This window comes from Macrotis lagotis, chromosome 4 (assembly GCF_037893015.1).
Source record: "Macrotis lagotis isolate mMagLag1 chromosome 4, bilby.v1.9.chrom.fasta, whole genome shotgun sequence".
Classification (NCBI taxonomy): Eukaryota; Metazoa; Chordata; class Mammalia; order Peramelemorphia; family Peramelidae; genus Macrotis; species Macrotis lagotis.
The window spans coordinates 249,727,931-249,748,477 of NC_133661.1; the positions used below are offsets into that span (position 1 = coordinate 249,727,931).

General features: G+C 40.0%; 1 protein-coding gene across 1 annotated transcript in view; it reads left to right on the forward strand.

The window, feature by feature from the left end:
• The first annotated feature begins 275 nt into the window (after positions 1 to 275).
• Positions 276 to 20,547, forward strand: part of RPS6KL1 (ribosomal protein S6 kinase like 1) — a 36,956-nt gene continuing 16,684 nt past the window's right edge. The window contains exons 1-4 of the mRNA XM_074235714.1: positions 276 to 353; positions 1,429 to 2,837; positions 6,066 to 6,190; positions 9,663 to 9,755. Of these exons, the coding sequence (XP_074091815.1) occupies positions 2,570 to 2,837; positions 6,066 to 6,190; positions 9,663 to 9,755 (486 nt within the window). The 5' untranslated portion in view covers positions 276 to 353; positions 1,429 to 2,569. The remainder of the gene's footprint in view (positions 354 to 1,428; positions 2,838 to 6,065; positions 6,191 to 9,662; positions 9,756 to 20,547) is intronic.

A 20,547-nucleotide genomic window follows, 5' to 3' on the forward strand; every position in this document is an offset into this window, starting at 1 on the left:
CTCCCCTTCCCTCTTTCCATCCCTGATCTCCCTGGGGCACCCCATGCCCCTCTAGACCCTCACTCCATTTCCATCCCTTAGCCAAGCCTCCAAGCAATCGGGTACCCACTGACACTGCATCTTTAAGAACCAGCTGAAAGTCAGCTTCCTGGTCATTGGTTGCTTTATTCTAACCAAAAGAGGATGAGATCATCTGCAGCCAATCATGGAGGCGTTGCACCCCAGCTAGAGGCTTACACCTGCCTGGGGAGTCAAGGCAGACCCACTCCGGTGGGATTCGGGCTCAGGCTGCTTGGAGCGGAAGCAGTAGCAGAGATGCCTTCAGCCTGCAAAGACTAAATTAGCTTGATCAGGTATAGTGCTCGCCTCATGTTTCTTCCTTCTGTGTGGTGGGGCGGGGTGGGAGGGGGGGAGGGTGCTCTTCACTTTGACTTTGCCACATACATTCCCAAGCCTCCCGGCAACCTTGCTTTCAGCCTGTGTACCCCTCCTCATTCCCTCCTGGGAAGTGGGGGGCTTGAGGAGAGCAGTGTCCCTTGGCAGACCTTGGCTATTGGGTGGAACTGCTGACTTAGTCTTCTCCTAGGCCCTGTTTATCATCATCTTCAATCCAAAAGCCAAGTCTGTCTTTTCCATAGGAACAGAGAAAGGATGTGCAGGGAGTTTACAGACCATTACATGCCAGTGAATTTATCATTAGATTTAATTGCACGCTACAGACAGGTTCTCCAAAGGGGGCTTTGCCTTACTTAGTCTGGCAAGGTGTTTTTTCCTGCCAATATCTCCCTTCACCCTCTCCAATAATCACTTGTTTCACTGGCACTATAGTGTTTGTCCATAGCATTGGAACATGGAAGCCTGTGGGTCAATTGAGCCTATGGTTGAAGCAGCTGATGCAGACCTGGATCTGGGGATCCCCAGCAAGGTTGCATCACAGCCCAGTGCATCAAAGTCCAGCCAGCACTTCTTTCCCAGAAAACAGCTAAAACTGGGCTTAATAGTCAGAAGTAATTGCATTTCCCTCTCAGCTAAGGCTTTGGGGTAAAGGATGTGCCCTCCCTTCCTCCAGATTTTAGGGTCATGGGGTCCCTCTGTCCCCTAGTGCTAAGGGTTCAACTCACAGCTGCCTGGGTCTGTGGGTGATTTCCACTCTCTCACCCTTGCCTGGCTTAGCTCCATTTTGCTCACTTCCTCTTGGCCAGGAGACCAGGGAAAAGCAGAAGTGGCTTTAAAGAATTGATGGTGGCTTCCCAGAATGTGATAATACTCAGAGTTGGGAGGGATCTCAGAAACTGTGTGAATAACAGCAATGAGGATTCAAATTTAAGGCACTTTAATGTTTGCACAGTTATTTTTTTCATAACCTGTGTCATTTGGGTCTTACAACAACACTATTATGTTGACATCATTATTATTCCCATTTTACAGTTGAAGAAACAGAGACTGACTGAGAAAGGTTATGTGATTTACCCAGGATCATAAGCTGGTCAGTATCTGAGGCAGCATTACAACTCAGGTCTTCTTGAACTCAAATTCACCTATTGTGCCACCTCATCCAACCTGAAACTCCTGTCTCTCTACTCCCCACCCAGGGCCAGTCTTCTGAAAAATGTTAAATTCAATTATTCAACAAATATTTATGAAAACAAGAGTATTTTAGTATCAGTTAATGAAACTGTAATAGGTGATGACACTGAGACCCAGAAATGTTGAAACATAAGTGATTTACCCACTATTACACAGATTACCCAGTTGTAATCTGGGTCCAAATTTCTGATCCAAAATCCATTGTGTTCTCCATTATATACCTCAAAAGGGTCATTATATTTGATTTTGGTAGAATTTGTCAAAGGTAGCCCCAATCTTCATTTTTGTTCCTACAGCTCCTCCTCCTAAACCTTCAGGATTTCTGTGCCTCTAATTCCCCCCTCTATCAAAACCACCAGGAAAGGATGTGATAATCATTGACAGCTTAGTGTGAATTCAAATACATTTGCTTTTTCAGAAGCCTCCATATTGTGTTTTTTCTTTCTAGTTGTAGAATGAAAGACTGTCTTACATTAAAAGCATCTCAGGAATCACCTCTAAGGCAAGAAAGTCTTTTAGGAAACCTCAGAAATTAGACAGTATGGATGGCTGAGCTTTAGTGTTGAACATTCTTTAAGTATTGGTCAGCACATTGTTCCCATGAGGGTCTTATTCAGCCAGGGATCCTATATCTGGATCCATACCTTCCCCAGAAAGCCCTTCCTGACCCTCTCCTTCATACCATTCCCCTGAAGCTTCCCCAGCACCCCCTTGTATATAAAGGTCACAGCAAGATTATTTAGTCATTAATGAACCATGGGGAGTACACTGATCACAGCCTTTTGTGAAAGACCCTTTGGTGAAAGACAGTTCTGAATTTTAAAAGGAACAGAAATAGGAGAGGGGGTTAAATGGTGGACAGGGAGCACCCTTGGCAGAAAGATAGAGAACATGGCTCCAAGGCCTAGGAGGTTATAGCTGCCATCTGTACCCATTTTTAGGCTGAAATGGGTGTTAGGAGCACTCCACATGTGGTGGGAGCATGAGTCAAGTGTCTCTGCAGCCCACCCAGGGCTTGGAAATGGAGTCCTGCTCACGAACACTGTCCCAGGCCCAGGTGTATCTGGAGCAGATTCGGAACCACATGTCTCCTGAGAACCCTGATGTTCATGGGATAGGCAAGCGTGATTACCTGGTGGATGCAGCCAAGCAGATCCGCCTGGCGCTTGAGCGGGATGTGAGTGAAGACTATGAAGCAGCTTTCAACCACTATAAAAATGGGGTTGACGTGCTACTCAGTGGAGTACAAGGTACTGGGGCTGGGTGGGGGAAGTTGGAGAATATGGGAAAGGGGAACTGGGCAACTTGAGGAGGAGAAGAGGACTCTGAATTGTCTGAGAGAGAACCAAGTCTTTATATGCATTATAGTATAAATGTATATGAAAACATTTCATAGTTACAAAGTATTTTCACAAAAAAACCTAGATATTATCTTTTTTTAAAAACCACCTTTTGCTTTACTTTTAAAACCTTAATAAGCATCCATTTTTTCCTACCTCTTTCCTTCTCCCCTCAAATGAAATAAAAAAACAAAATACATTCCTTGTAACAAATATGCATAGTCAAGCAAAGTGAACTCTTGCATTGGCCTTTTCCAAAAATGCAAGCCTTATTCCGCATCTGTAGTTGATCACGTCTTCATCAGGAAATGGGTAGTCTGTTTCTTCGTTTTTCCTGGAATTATTGTTGGTCATTGTATTGGTCCTAGTTCTTAAGTCTTTCAAAGTTGTTTTTCTTTACTGATTTGTGTGTATACACACATATGTATATATGATTGAATGTATATATATATATATATATATATGTGTGTGTGTGTGTGTGATGTATATTTCTCTTAGTTCTGCTTATTTAACTCATCACTTCATGCAGACTTTCCAAGGTTTCTCTGAAATCATCCCTTTCATCATTTCCAATGGCACAATAGCATGCCATTTCATTAATATTCAATAATTTGTCCAGCCATTCACGAATAGATGAGTCCCCTTCCCTCAGTTTCTCTTTCTTTGCTATTATTTAAAAAACTGCAACAGATATTTTGGTACCTATGGATCCTTTTATGTCTACGAGTATATACACTTTAATGATTGAGGGGTATAGTTCCAAATTGCTTTCTAGAATGGATATACCAAGTCACAGTTCCACCAATAGATCATTAATGTACAAAACAAGTATTATCTCCTTTTTGAAACTGGGAAAAGTAAGGTTTAGAGAAGTTAAGTCACTTGCCCAAGTCCCTTGAGTGAATCAGGAAAGGCTTCAACCAAAATTTTCTGAGTTCTGAATGGTGTTGAAAGGAATAAGGTTGAAAATAAACTGAATAAATTCATTTCTGGGAGAAAGTAATCTGATCATCCTCAATGGAAAACAGTCATGGAGACAAATTTTTTCTTCTTTCCCCTTTGCAAAATAGCTGTTTCAAAACAAGAGCTTAGAAACACTTTGAAATTATTTTCTCACCCTATTAGAGTAAGCTTTAGCCCAATGCTCCAAATTCTGGACTCTGGATCTAATACTGGAATAGGAGCCCAAATCATATCTTTCTGGATCATTTTGCTCTGACTCAGAGTTATCTCTGGGAAATCACTCTAATCTCTCTAAAAATTGCTTGTATAGCTTCTTAGACATAGCTTTAAGATCCTACCCTGAGGGTTTGTACTTTCCATGGAGAGGAATTAAATGTACCTAGGCTCTCTAGACAGGTAATTCCTAATAACTGAATGAATCTCACTTTTACTCCCAAAGATCGATATAAGTATCCACCCTTAGGATATTACCTAAAGACTAGGTGTTCCCCAAAGAAGGAAGTCTTTTGCTAGAGAAAATAAGCCACATACCCAGGTCACTTATCTAGTGAGTGGCAGAATCAGGAAAGACTTCAACTCAAGTTTCTGACTCCTAGCTTCCTCTTTCATTACAGAACCTTCCCATTAGACCTTTATTTTATTTTATTTTTTTTAGGATTTTTGCAAAGCAAATGGGATTAAGTGGCTTGCCCAAGGCCACACAGCTAGGTAATTATTAAGTGTCTGAGCTCAAATTTGAACTCAGGTCCTCCTGACTCCAGGGCTGGTGCTCTATCCACTGTGCCACCTAGCTGCCCCCCCCATTAGATCTTTATTGTCAAATAGCTCATAATAGTAAGGGAAGAAAAAGTCAAGATTTTTTGCTTCTTCATATTGTAACTTTATTTCTTTATCATTTGTCCAGGTATGGGAATAGTACTTACTTACACAATCTTCTTCCTCCAAAGAGGGAAGCATACTCCACTGTCTTTCTTCCTCTAAGTCTCAGTCCTGGGGTTCTTGTATTTGGATTGCTAGAGGGGTAGCCCAAGAACTCTAGTTTCTCTAGAAGGGAGAGGCTCAGAAATCCCTCCATGTCTTGACTGGATGGTTCTTCTCTCCTGTAGCGTATCATTCAAAAAGCATGCATTACCCCGCCATGTTTCTGCATTAGGGTTTGGTTCAGGTACTCAGAATTCCAGGGTCCCAAGGTTTGGAACTCATGATGTATCCTAGTACCCAGGAGCTGAGCTTGAAATGACTTCCTGATTGTTTGGGTGGAGGGTTAGGTAGAGCTATACTGGTAAATTTTTTTTTTTTTTTATTAAAGATATTATTTGAGTTTTACAATTTTCCCCCCAATCTTATTCCCCCCCCACTGGTAAATATTAACAGCTAGCTCTCAAAAAAAAGTATGGATGATGTATTTTAAATTTTAATTTACAATGTTAACATTTTCTCTGTTACCTTCTGAAGTCTAGACAATCAGTAAAATCTACCCTATATCACATCCTGATTTGTAGCATTTTGCTAATTTCCAAGGTGCACATTTAACAATCTTCTCTAGAAAACCAGTTCAAGTTGACACTAGCCTATCCCTATAGTTAGGCCAACACTCAAACACCCTAAAAGGACTATTCTTGGATCTCTGTCTCATAAAAAGATCATGAAGATTTCCTTTTATAGGCCTAGAACACAGGGGATTATTATGTTCATCAAATTATCCCCTACATCAAACCATCAAAAACTTCCTTGTAAGCTCATCAGGTTAATCAGGGGACACCACTAATCAGTCCCTTTGCAGGAAAATCCTCCAAACAAACATAAACATTTCAATGTTCTTCTCTACCCTCCAATCTGTTGCTATTTGTCATATTTTTTTCTTGCTAGTGAGTATCTCTAACCTTTTCCAGGTCTTCTGATGATGAGGGGTTCCAACAGCAGGTAAAGTGGAGAGCTCTGAGGGACCCATCACAAACCAGCATGTAGAATACAATTTCTTCCCATCTGCAATATAAATATTCCAGACCCTAGTTGTGAAACATAGAGAAGAGCATTAATAATGAGGGCTAGGATATCTTAGAATGTCTCTCAGTATCCTCCCTAGCTCATTGGCGCTTCAGAGGTCAAATCTGGTAGGGGGTTCCGTCATTTGAAGGTTGAGAGCCCAGAAGGTGGTCCATGTTTTTCTGTCAGTTGATCCCAATAAAGAGCGGCGTGAAGCAGTGAAGAGAAAGATCACCAAATACCTGAGACGGGCAGAAGAGATCTTCAACTGCCACCTGCAGAGGACTCTGGGAAACGGCACCAGCCCTGGTACGGTAAGGAGATAAGCTATTTCCAGGATTCCTTAAAAAAATGACTTCATATCACATGAGAGAAGAAATAGCAATGATCACTAAGAGAGCACACATTTTGATCCTTACAATAACCCTATGAGATATGTGCTTGTGTTATTTTCATTTTATGGATAAGGAAACAGTGATTTACCCTCACAAAGATATTAAGTATAATAGGCAAAATTAAAACCCTGCTCTTCCAGATTCTAAATCCAACTCTTTATCCATCATGCCACCCAGAAGCCTAATTTTGCTCCTCATATAATTTTACATATTCTCTAATATAACCCATGTGACAGAGTCATAATATTAAAGCCACATGTCCACTTTGGGGTGGGGGGTTTCTCATTTCTTTTGGCTTAAAGTTCAAAGCCCAGGAACTCAAGAAAATATTTGTATGGAGGGTGACTCCCAATAAAGAAAGATGGAATTCTTACAGTGGCTTAGAAGAATGTTTTAATTAAAAGGGACAAAATATAAAACCAGAGACCCTCAAATAGACAAGCTACCATTATGGTACAGTAGATAGGGAACACTGACTGTGGAGTCAGGAGAAACTGAATTCCAATCCAACCTCATTTCCTAGCTGTGTGACCCTGAGCAAGTCACTTCACTCTATTTGTCTCAGTTTTTTCATCTATAAAATGAATTGAAGAAGGAAATGGCCAACCACTGCAGTATCTTTGCCAAGATCCTAAATAAGAGGTTACAAAAAATCAGACAGAACTGAAAGGACTGAACAACACCATTAATCCTGAAGAGATATGCAAATCCTCAAAGACACTTGTGAACCTAGACATAAGGAACTCCTTTGATGGAAGTTGAAAGAGCCTTGGATTTGAAGTCAAAGGACCTCTGTTTGAATCCCATCTCTGGCCCATGTTTGACCTTGGGAATCATTTAGCTGTTGATTTGATTCCTCCTTTGTAAAATGTAGGTTGAATCAGGTGACCTCCAAGGTCTGAATCTGTGCTCCCAAGCTCGATGTTCTCTGATATTTGGAAGAATAGAGGTTGAGGTAGCTTTTGTTCTTTCTCTCCAACATTTTTCTCAGTCCTTCAGGATTGAAGACTCAAGAGATGGGGAGGAACCTCAAAGGTCCTCGAATCCAACCCCCTTATTTAAATATATCAGAAAACTATGGCTAAGTTCCATACTTCATAGTTTTTTAAGCAAAGTGAGAACAAACCTCACTGTTGGCCAATATTTTGGTGTCATTTTTCCCCTAGTGAAAGTAAACCCTCCAGAGGCTCCAGCGGATCCCCTCTGCTTTACCCTTTTCTGGTTGTTTTTTTCCTACAGTTTTCAATTCCACTCCTCTCATGCATTCCCTAGTCTACAGTATATCATTCATTCTCTATATGTCTCACGGATAGAAAGACAAAGTCAAACAATCCACAGACTAAAATCTAAAGGCCTGGACCACTTTAAAAAAAATGGCAGGGGGTGGCTAGGTGGTGCAGTGAATAGAACACCGGCCTTAGAGTCAGGAGTACCTGGGTTCAAATCCCGTCTCAGACACTTAATAATTACCTAGCTGTGTGGCCTTGGGCAAGCCACTTAACCCCATTGCCTTGAAAAATCTAAAAAAAAAAAAAAAAAACAAAGCAAAACAAAAATAAAAAAAAATGGGAGCTGGCAGTTGGCAGAGAGGCAAGAAAATTCTATGAATCAAGAGCTCTCCTTCCTTCTCCACCCCCACAAAGGACTTTGGAGACTTAAGAAGGACAGAAATATGGATGTGCAGGTAGAACAGGAGCCTCTCACCTGCTGGCTTCCTTTAGATCTCAGCTAAAACCTTGTCTTGCCCACAAAAAACCTTGCCACATTGTTCTTAATGCCTGCCTTTGAAAATTATCCCAATTTACCCCTTATATTGCTTGTATGTATACAATGTTTGCACTTTGTCTCCCTATTAGACTGTAAACTCCTTGAGGGCAGGGGCTATTTTTTTTTTTTGTATCCCCAATGCTTAGCACATTTTCTAATGATTAATAAATGCTTGTAGTTTGAATGACTTTCTTCCAGGGGAAATTGTATTGTATACATCAGTATCCCAAGTTAGAGGCTTTCAGCTTAGCAGTATTGGGAGATCACCATGATGTCTGACCCTAGTGTCATCTCAGAGAAGGAAGACTAAAGGAGGTACCTTTAAAGAAGAGGCTTTTGTGTGTACCCTATATGGAGGACTTTATAAAGAGGGGCCAGAGCTAGGGGCATATTTCAGCTGTAAACCAAGGCAGCCACCTTTAAAAAGTGTGTGGTTCTCAAGCTAAAAGTGACCTCAAAAGTCATCTGCTCCATTTTCCTCATTTTACATTTGAGAAAATGAGGGGCAGCTGGGTTGCACAGTGGTAAGAGCATTGGCCCTGGAGTCAGGAGGACTTGAGTTCAAGCCTCCGACGCTTAATAATTGCCTAGCTGTGTAATCTTGGGTAAGTCACTTAACTCCATTGCCTTAAATAAATAAATAATTTAAAAGAGAGAAAATGAAGGCCTAGAGAAGTTAAATTACTTGCCCAAGGTCCCAAATGTAATGAGTAATGGTGATGGGGATTGAGCCCAGGTTCATCTAGTTCTAGAGTCAGTGTTCTTTCTATTGTACCATGCAGCTTTCATGACCAGCCCACCAGACCACCAAACAAATGCCTTAGTCTTTCATCCATTACGTATTTATTGAGTTTCTACTATGTCCAAGGAACTGTGCTGGGCTCTGGAATAGCACTCAAAGTAGGTGGGTATAGGTGGGGAACCATGCTTCATTGGCAGTCCCTGAAGTCTCTAAATCCTCTCTGCCTCCAACTTCAATTAAAGCATTTATTAAGTAACTACTGTGTGTGAGGCACAGTGTTGGACACTGGGTAAACAAAGAACTTATTATGTCTTCCTGGTAGGATAGTAGATACACATAGAAGTTAGTAAAAAGGAATTTGGAGGTGGGTGGGTAGAAATCTCTGACAAATAGGGCGACTGGTCAGGTCCTCATGTAGGAAGTGGAATCTGAACTCAGTCTGGAAGAGAAGAAAGGATTCCAAAAGACAGAGGTGAGGATGGAGGGCATTCCAAACTGGACAAAGACCCAGGGCTAGGAGATGGATGTCACAAACAGGCAACAACCGGAAAGTCAGACTGACTGGAATGTCCAATTCATGATAGGGAGTAACAGTAGATCTGGAAAGATAGACTGGAGCCAGATTGTGGGGGGCTCTAATAGCAAACAGAGGATTTTGTACTTTGTCCTAGAAGTAACAGGGGGCCACCAAAGCTTCTCGAGCAGAGGAGCAACCAAGTCAGACCTTTAGATGCTTACATGGTAAAGAAAGATAGTCACACATTGCTGAGATCACAATGAGTTCTAGTTTAGGCAAACTCCTGAGGACACAGAAGTAATAAGCTAAGCCCTGTCACTCAGATTCAAGGTCTCAAGTCTCTCCATCTCCTGTTTCTCCACTAGGGCTTCAGCAGCCTGAGATTCCGACCTATTCGTACCTTGAATTCTGCTGTGGAGAATCTGAGGTGCTGCAGAGTAGTGGGCATCATTGAAAAGGTAAGTGAGTTGTTCCTCTTTTGAGAAACTGCTTCTTAAAGGTAGGGGAGGCCACTAGGAGGAAGGCAGTTCTTTGATTAAAAGCAGTTTCTCATCCCCAGGAGGAGACCATAGTATGGGTATTCTAATTAGATGGAGACCGGACTTCTCTCCAGTTCTTCTGGTCTTCAAAGAGACCCTCTTATTCAGATTCCCTCCCATACACTTCAAAGAAGGAAGAACATTAGAGTAGCCACTAGTCAGTAGATAGCAGTTCCATAACTCTTCATTTGAGACACACAAAGCAACATGCTCCCACCAAGAAGCAGAAACTAGAGAAGATGCTATTTGTGCCTAGGAAATCCTGCCAATTTTCACTTCAATAATCTGCAGGCTGACTTCCTCCCACTTCCCACCACCACTCATCACCTCCCCACCCCCACCCCCAGGGGTTTGATCAAGGTTTCCTGGCCAAGAAGAAAGAAGGAGGGTTTTATGGCCCTAGGATATTCTCCCCTCAGGAAAGGATGGCACCAGTTCCCCATTACCTAGTTTATGGATTATCCGGGCCTTTGGCTGCTCTCAACCTCTCCTCTCCCACTGCCCACCTTCTGACCATTTTCCCTTCAGGGACTGGGCAGGGAGAGATCAGGAGATGAAATTCCAAACACTCCCTTTGGCTACTTGTTGGAATTGGTTGGAGAGGAGGACAAACTCTCAGTTCAAAAGAAATTTTTGGACCATCCATAAGTTAAATTTCTCCATGTTTTTTCCCCTGTATCCTGGTGCCATGGACAATAGAGACTTAGCTATCTTATCAAGAACCCAAAGTATGGTGTAGATCTCTAAGCAGTGGAACACAGTGTACTATCCTTTACATGCAAAGATGATGTCCTATGGGGAACAACTTCGTATAGTGATAAGAAGCCTGAATGTTGGGGAAGAAGGGAAGGGGGTCAGGAAACCTGAGTTATAACCCTGGCTCATTCATTAACAAGATTTGTGACCTTGGAGAAATCATCTCACTCCTTTGGGTCTTCATTTTAGCAGATCCTAGACTTGACATGAGCCAGCAGTAAAGAATGGTAACCCAAAAGATCAAATGTAAAATTGGGTTTCATTAAGAGGATTCAAGGATTTGGAGGTGAAATTCCCATTGTACTCTGCCCTGGTCATAGCACATATAGAGTACTATGTTTTGTTCTGGGCACTATATTGATAAAGCTGGAGAGCATCCAGAGGAAGGCAACCAGGATAGTGATAGGTCTTGAGTTCATGCCTAATGAGGATAGTTTAAAGCAATGGGGCATGTTTCAACTAGAAAAGAGAAACCTCAGGGAACATGTTAGCTAAGTTTAAGTATCTGAAGGATTGTCACGAGGAAGAGGTATTTGATTTGTTCCTGTTGGCCCTAGAGGGCAGAAACAAGAGGAATGATGGAAATCGTGGACAGATTTAGGCTTGACTTCAGGAAGATCTTCCAGCAACTAGAGCTCTCAGTGTGGAATAAGTTGTGTCCAGAGGTGGTGGGTTTCCTCTCTTTGAAAGCCTCCAGGAAAAAATTAGATGACTGTTGCTTATGAAATATGTTATAGTGAGGGGTGGCTAGGTGGTGTAGTGGATAAAGCACTGGCCCTGGAGTCAGGAGTACCTGGGTTCAAATCCGGTCTCAGACACTTAATAATTACCTAGCTGTGTGGCCTTGGGCAAGCCACTTAACCCCATTTGCCTTGCAAAAACCTAAAAAAAATATATATTATAGTGGAGATTCCTTTCAGGTAGAACAACATGATTATTGAGATTCTTTGATTCTGTGACTCAATTCTTTCATCTGCTTAATGGGGGGATTGGCCTAGGGGAACTTTGTGGTTTCTTCCAGTTATAAGTCTACAATTCTCAACTAATCATTAGTAAAATGTTTGGTTTTGTTGTTGTTTGACGAGGTTACTAGATCAGGAGAATTCTATAGAAATGATATGCCAGAATTTGGCATTTGACCTCATGTGAGATACTTATTGACAAGATGGAAACATTTGGGCTAGATGATGGTTCATTTAGGTGGATTTAGAACTGATGAACTGACCAGATCCAAAGAGTCGTGATTAATGAATGAATGAATGAATGAATGAATGTCAACTAGGATGGAGGTCTTCTGAGAAGTGCTCCTGAGATCTGATTCTGGCCTCGGGCCATCCAACATTTTAAATAGTAACTTGTGTGAAGGCCTATGCTTGTCACATTTGCAAATGACAATCAAGGGGTTAATGTAAAGACACTGTGCTCCTCCCCCCACCTTGCAATGTTGAAAGACAGCAAGATTACTGTTGACCAAGACAAGAGGTATGGAGTCTCCTTTCATGGAAATCCTTAGCCACATATAATTTTGGGGAGGAGGATGGTAGTTGGCTCTTTGTGTACCAGAACTCTCTAACATGTTTTTATTTGGTTTTCCAGTATTAACCACGGTGCCTATGAAATAGTAAGAACTTAAATGTTCTATCTACATCTTTTCTATCCATCTCTCTTTCTATTTTTCTACTTAGAATTGTCTATAAGGACAAGGACATAAAGCCATCACTAGGGGTTTCTTAGAAAGGAACTGAGTAGAATTCTCATATAAATATCAGTGAAGAATCCAAAAACGATAAAAATATCCCAAGTCCAGGCTAGTTTGTAAATGTGAACTATTGTATCTTTGGGATTTTGATTTATCTTAAGTTACTATCTCCCTACTTAAAACTATTTCTGATTATCATAAGATGCTTTAAAGTGATTACAATTTCCAATGGAAATCACCATCTCCTCATGCTAAGATGGGATATGTCACTTTCCCTCCAGAACTCACTCTCCAGTGGTATCATTACCCACAAAATGAAAGTTAACAGACAATAGTTTTCTTTATGTAAAAAAGGAAATAAATAGCAATGAAAGAACAAAGAGCATAAATGAAGAGGTAAAGTTTCTGAATCCATGTGGCCTGCACTGAGTACTGCTAATTACAGAAGAAATTGTCTTTTATTGATTTAGGATTCTTCCCCTCATGGGAAAGAAGGTAAAGTAAAAACTTTGGGAAATTGATTCTTTTTCTGACTTGGAGTCATGGGAGAAGAAAATTGTCTCTGAGGGGGTCACTTAGATCATCTCCTCAACATGACCTACATCAGTCCAGTAATTTATTCACTGGTTATAGCAGCAGCAAAAACAACAGAGAGAAGAGAAAGGCAACATAAATCTAGGAATTCAACCCAGACCTTGACCCTGAAATGTCTATGGAGTTCAAAGAAGGAGAACAAACTCCTAAATTCTCACTCTCAATTCAGCTCTCTTCTACCTCTTCCACCATCTTTCTTCCAGAATCTTCAAATAGCCTTTCCTAGAAATCCCAATTCTAGACAGTCAATGAATGTTTTTAAGCCCTTACTAAATATCCTTTCCTTAAGACTCAGCTTAAATTTCATCTTCCACTGAAAGTTTTCTCAGTCTCTTTCACTGTTGAAACAATAATCTTCCATTTTCTAAAAAGAAAATATAGAAAAACATATCTTATATGTACCTGGTTATTTATATATCTCCTATTTAGAATGTGGACTTCCTTAGGGATAATGAATGCTTTTTTCTTTTCTTTATAACTTAGGAATTTTTCTTTCAACTTACATTGCACATAACAGTTACCTAGTGTATAGAACTAGGAGAGGACTATGTCAAGAAAACCTTAGAAAGGAGAGCGTATTCAGGAGTCATTGAGTGATAGTGTCAAAGGGTGCAGAGCAGGACCAGAGACATCTGATTTCAGAAAAGACCATTAGATTTGGCAATCAAGAGATCACTGGTAAATCTGGAGAGTTTGTTGAATGATAAGGTCAGAAGCTAGATTGTAGGTGCTGAAGAGAATGAGAGGAGAGGAAATGAAGGTACCAACTGTAGATAACTGTCTCGAGTTAAGATATGAAAGGGAGAGGAGATATTGGACAACAGTTAACAGGGATAATTAGATCAAATGAGAATTTTCTAAGAATGGGAAAAAATATGTGCATGTTTGTAGGAAGCAGGGAAGCAACTTGTAAATAGGGAGGGATTGAAGAGGAAGTGTGGATAGGATAAGAAAAATTTGCTAGGGAATATGGAATAGGATAGCATCAGGGTACTCGCTGAGCTGAAGGTCTAGGCAAAGAGAAGAGTCACCTCCTCATATGAAATGGGGCGAAAGAGTCCAAACAATATGAGACAAAGAGGAAGAGAGAAGAAAGAGCCAAGCCTTGGTGAATTACCTCCATTTTTTTTTTTTTATCAAATTATAAGGCAAGGTCCTCAACTGAGGGATCAAGAGAGATGGCAGTATGGTAGGTTAAAAATGTTTGTGAAAGATGCTTTGGCATATTGGCAAGAAAATCAGTTAGGTAGATATAAAAATATTGCCTTGCTGCAGTGAGAACCCAACTGAAATTATATAACATAAATCTGTAGTAGACCCAGTCTATTATGGTTGCATGATTTTTCTTCAGCAGGATATGAATTATACTAAAGGCAGTGATTTTGGGGAGTAATCCAAAGCTGAGTTAGGACAAGGGAGTAAAGGATTCATATAAAAAGAGTATATGATTCATCAAGGGCAGGGATGATAGCCTGAAAAAGGACAAAGGAGTGGAAGGATTAGAGAACATGGTAAGGATGAAGAACATGTTAGGGATCATTAAACAGGTAAATAATGCAAAGATAATAGATTATGATGTGCTTAAGGAATTTCTAAATTCATGAACATGGCAGCAGAACACTTGTAAGTGATGGCAAGATCCAAGACATTTTATATATTTATTATACATTTTATATCCATTATATATGTATATATATATATATGTATATATATACATATATATATATATATATAACTTAGGTAGAATGGGGAGGTAGGTGATGAGAACTGAGTAGACTGAGGAACAGGGAAGTTGAAAGGTATTTCAGGGAGTATCAGTATGTATGTTGAAGTTCCCTAGCATGAGGGCAGAATATGAGATGAAGTGGCGAGACAGGCTGTAAGAGAGGTTCAGAACTCACTGAAGAAGGAAGTGAGGAGGAAGGAACAAGTTCACAGAAAACCATGTATAACTAAATATTAAGTAATAAATGCAAATTCTACAAAGAGTCTAAATGTAAGCCAAGGGAGGGGGAATCAAGAAAGTCAATTGGAACATATTTCCAGTCTCTTCTTCCAGTGCCACCAAATATCATGCCAGGAGATTCAGGTTTAAGACCTCTTCGCTATTTTTGTTCAGAAGAATCAGTTATGTCCATCTCTTTGTGATCCTATTTTAGGATTTTCTTGGCAAAGACACTGAAGCGGCTTGCCATTTCTTTGTCTAAGCTCATTTCAAACACAAGGAAACTGAAACAGAAAGGGTTAAATGACTTATCCAGAGTCACACAGCTAGTAATTATCCAAGGCTAGATTTGAAATGAGGAGGACTTTAGATTCTATCTACTGTGTCACCTAACTGCCCAACCCATTTAGCAAATGAGAGAAATGAGGCAAAAAGAATTGACTTTCTCAGGGTACACAGCTGGAATTTGAGGCTGAATTTCAACTCATGAAGATATGTCTTCCTGATTCCAAGCCCCAGTGCTCCAACCATTGCAGCCTTTAGCTGGTCTTCTAGAGCAGGATATCTCAGCTTTTGTCCAGGGGTATAATGGTTTGGGAGTAATATCCTAAAAGAGGATAGAATAAGGTTTTGTTGATATCTTTTGTTTTTTACATCACTATAGTTTTCCCCTATCCCTCCATCTCTCAGAGAATCATCCTATTTAAGAAATGGAATTTTTAAGAAAAAAGGAAAAAAGAAAAAAGGGGAATAAATCTTAACAACTTATCAATGGGGTCAGCTAGGTGGCACAGTGGATAGAGCACTGACCCTGGAGTCAGGAAGACCTGAGTTCAAATCTAGCCTCGGACATTTAATAATTACTTAGCTGTGTGACCTTGGGCAAGTCACTTAACCCCATTGCCTTACAAAAAAAACAAAAAAGAAAAAAAGAAAAAACAAAGCAAAAAATTGATCAGTGTATCAAAATAACCTGAAAGTAAATGAAAGACACCAGACCCACAGACATGACACTTCTGTAAAGTGATGGGGTGGGAGGGTCTTCTCATATCATTTCTTTCAAGTAACACTTTCAACACCTTTAACATGCCAAACACTCTGTTAGGTGCTGGGATAGAAGTACAAAGAATAGCATAATATACATGTATGTATATCTATGCACTTATGTTCATGCTATCTATACACATACATATATATAATATGCATATATGTATGTGTATATATTCAGAATAAATAGAAAGCCAAGAACTCCAAATAAATACACATTTCAGAGAGAGGTCACTAGGAATTGGAGAATGAACAAAGGCTCTTCCATAAGATACTGGCATGTTAGGCAACCATCTTTACTCTTCTCCCACCATAAGCAGGCAGGAAGGATTCAAGCAAACATTTGTTCTCCCAGTCTTCCAGTTGTCATTTTTTTCTTCCTCCAAAGAATTCTCTGTTCTATCTCTACCCCCACACTTTCATTCTCTTCATTTCTAAACCAGGAGCACCAACAACTTTTTTTTCCCAAATTAGGAAAGGGACTGAGTGTCATTGTTCTCTTGAGCAACAGGTTGAGAATCCTTGACTGGAAGCCAAGATGCCTGCCCTTCTCACCATTTAGGTCACTAAATGGGAACTGAGGGAGAACAAATTCAACAGGGAGACCTTGCCTTCTGGACAGTGGTGACCTCCCATATATGGATACTGCAGGCTTTCTTCTTGTTTGCCACAGAGATATCAAAAAGCACATCTTTTGGAGGTGCTTTCTTATAAAGTCCTTACTCTGACCTTTGGGATGGGGGAGATGGGGACAAGAATAGTTAGCTAGATACATACATATATATGTGTGTGTGTGTGTGTGTGCGCATAGAGCACATGGTCTGGAGAAATTGCTGAGCTCAAATAAGACCTTGTGTGTGACCTTGAGCAAATCACTTCACTTTTCCTTAGTTTCCTCACCTGTAAAAATGAACTGGAGAAGTAAATGGCAAATCACTATAGTATCTTTGCCAAGAAAACTCAAGATGGAGTGACAAAAAGTAGTGTATGTAACAACAAATGAACAGCAAAATGAGTAAACAACAAAATGTGTTATCTGATCCTTACAGCAACCCTGGAAAGTTAGTCCTACTATTATCCCCATTTTAGAGTTGAGGAAACTGAGGCAAACTACTATGTACAGACACTATGCTAAACACTTTATAAATATTATTTCATTAACCACCCTGGGAGGTATGTGCTCTATTATCCTCACTTTACAATTGAGGAAAAGGAGGTAGATAGAAATTAAGTGATTTACCCAGCGTCACACTGCTCATAGGTGTCAGAGGTCATTTATGAATTCAGGTCATCTTGACTTCAGCACATCTTGACTTAGCACTCTAATCACTGAACCACCAAGCTGCTTCTATTGAGTGCCCCTATGCTAAGTTGGGGATACAAAGACAGATCCTTTCTCCAAGGACTGAATATTCCTAACTGATCATAGCATCACAGATTTAGAATTCTAATAGACCTCCAAAATCATCTAACCTAACCTCATTTTACAGATGAGAAATCAGAGGCTCCAAGAGACTAATTTGACTCACATATGACACAAGAGGAATCAAAGGAAGAATTTGAACCCAGACCCTCTAAGTGTAGATTCAGTCCTTTGTCCCTTGTATCACACTGCTATGTGTGTACCTTCAAATTTTTGTCCTTGTTGTCCCAAAATTCTTTTGGAACTTGCTTTTTGTTCAAGAAGACTATTTGACACTTAAGAGAGAAAGACAGCAAAATGAGAAAGCACATACAATCAAAACACCTTAAATTGTCTTGCCTCTGTTCTACCAGTGTTAGTGTGATAGTATAGAAGAGAGAGAGGCTGGGGGCCAGGAATCTGGTCTCTGATATCAAACTTCAAGGCAACCTGATTTCATTTGATCTGAAAAAATGTGCCAGGTGATTCAATGGATAGAGTGTTAAGCTCAGGAAGACTTGAATTCAAATCCATCCTCTGACATTTACTGACCTTGGGCAAGTTGCAAGTTGCTTTATCTGTTTCCCCAATTGTAAAATGGAAATTCTAACAGCAACTACCTCTCAGAGTGGTTGTGATGATTGAATGAAATAATAATTGTAAAAAGCAATTAGCCCCATGCCTGATTATTATATAAATGCTTATTCTCTTTCTTCTCTTGCTCCATCAGATGAGATACTCCCTATAGTTCTTTGCAGTCCTGAGCCTATAATTTAGGTTCTGCCTCCTTTGGCAAAGGAATGTCCTATAGGAGAGGAGGTCTTAGCTCCATATTTTAGGGGTAGAGTTTTCAGTCCATTATGTATTTGACTTTGCACATCAGTACCATTTCTCTTGGACCAAGGTGGTGGGGATTCCCATTTGGCAATGAATGGAGGGGATTTATTCTGGGTTTTAGTATTTTTGAGAAACTTTCTTCCCAAAAGACAATCAGAGTCTTTTCTTTCTTATTTTTTTAAGAAACAAACAAAAGAAAAAAAACATGGTACAGCTTGTGCAGGTTGGGTTGGTCAGTGGGCCTGTTTAGGGGGATTTCTATTCTAATTACAAGATAGACACCTAATGGCCAAAGAAAAGTCAACAGTCTTTGCAATCAAACAAATGGAATCAGGGAATCTCATAGATTGAGAGGGCTGTAGGATTTTGAGTTGAAAGGAACCTTAGAGATCAGAAGATCCAAGAAATGTTTTAACCTTTTAATTCAGGGTGTCTTCATATTTTTATTTTTAAAAAGATTTGAGAAGTATATTTTGATATACTCGGCTTACTTTAATCCTATATATTTTATTTTATGCATTTAAAACTATTATTTGAATAAGGTATAAAAGAGTCCATCTCTCTCTCTCTCTCTCTCTCTCTCTCTCTCTCTCTCTCTCTCTCACACACACACACACACACACACACACACACACACACACACACACACACGTTAAGAAGCTAGGATCTAAGCTTGCCTCTTTCTACAAAGAGGCCCATGGAAGAGGAAATGATTTGCTTAAGATCCCCGAGGTAACCTCTGTTTTCTGATTCCAAGTCTAGGACAGCTCAAAGATCATAGGATCATAGATTGAGAACTGAATGAGACCATCAAGTTCAACTTATTCATTTTACAGATGAGAAAACTGTGGAACAGAAGAGTGTTCCTGACTTGTCCAGGGTCACACAACTGGTCAGGATCTGAACCAGGCTATAAACCTTAGGGACTAATGTCAGATATGATATATTTGACAAATAGCCATTTGGCCATGGCTTAAAAACTCCTGGGGGGGTGGGGGTGGCTAGGTGGATCAATGGATAAAGCACCAGCCCTGGAGTACCTGAGTTCAAATCCGACCTCAGACACTTAATGATTACCTAGCTGTGTGGCCTTGGGCAAGCCACTTAACTCCATTTGCCTTGGAAAAAAAAAAAGAAAGAAAAGAAACCCTATAAAAGTTACAAAGTTTTCCTTATGGTGCACTAAAAGTTGACTCTTTTTAATACACTACTGGTCCTGATTCCGACCTTCTGGTACCAAGCCAAACAGGTCCACTCCCTCTTCCAGATAGCAGCCCTTCATATTCACAGGATCATGGTATTTAAGACTAGAAAGAAATCTAGGGGTCAATGCCCTAATTTTTATAAATGAGGGGAAATAATTTTCATTCATTCATTCGATAAACAAAAGTTTTTCAAGTGGTACCAGGCACAATATGAAATACTGGGAATACAAAAAGAGACAAAAGGCATTCCCTTGCCTCAAGGAGTTTACAATCTAATGAAGGAGACTAAAGGGAAACAAATATATACAAAGCAAGGATAAATATATGTTGTTCGTATAAAGGATAAAGAGGAAGAATTATCAGAACAAAGGCACAGCAAGTAAGTAGGGGTAACACTGCAAAATTTCTAACTCTACTTTTCTGACTCCAAAGTTAATACTCCCAATCCCCACTCTGGTTATCTTTCCATATAAATCTTCTCTCTTTCAGGTTTCTATAGCAAGAATAGCATTCCTAGGAACAGGGAGGGACTGGCTTCTCCAAAGAGTAGGAAAGTATTTTCTTGGTAGAATGAGTGGGGATTCTTCTACATTATTTGCACATTTCAAGGGTCAAAGAAAAATATGTTGGCCTGAATCCCTCAGGGAACCTTGCCCAACATCCTGACGGTAGGGATTGCCCCAACATTTCACGGAGGCCTTTTCTTTCTCAATATGATCAACTATGAAGTGACCTGCAGTAGGAAAGGAACATTGATTGGGATTAGGGGCTTTAGTTCCATATACAGGTCTTTTTAATCTTTGATCCTAAAATAATCTTTCCCCATTGCACTACAAAAAAAAAAGAATTTTAACTTTTTTTTGCTTATAGAATAAAGTAACTTTTTTCTATTAAAAACAAAAAGGTCATCTCATAATAAGTGGTTATTATCTCTCCTATCATTATCTCTCCTATCTTCCTAGGCTACTGGGAGTCAGGAAAACCTGACTTCAAATCCAGTTGTATGACCCAGAGAAAAGACACTTAACCGACTGTCCCAGAATTCTCATCTGTCAAATGGAACTAATAATAGCACCTATTTATTGGGGTGGTTGTGAGAACTAAATGAGATAACTTTTTTAAAGTTTTATCACAATTCCTGCAAATTCAATTCAATTAACATATATTAAGTACCTAATATTTGTCCTTCATTCTCAAAGAAGATCATGACATCAGGGAAATAATGC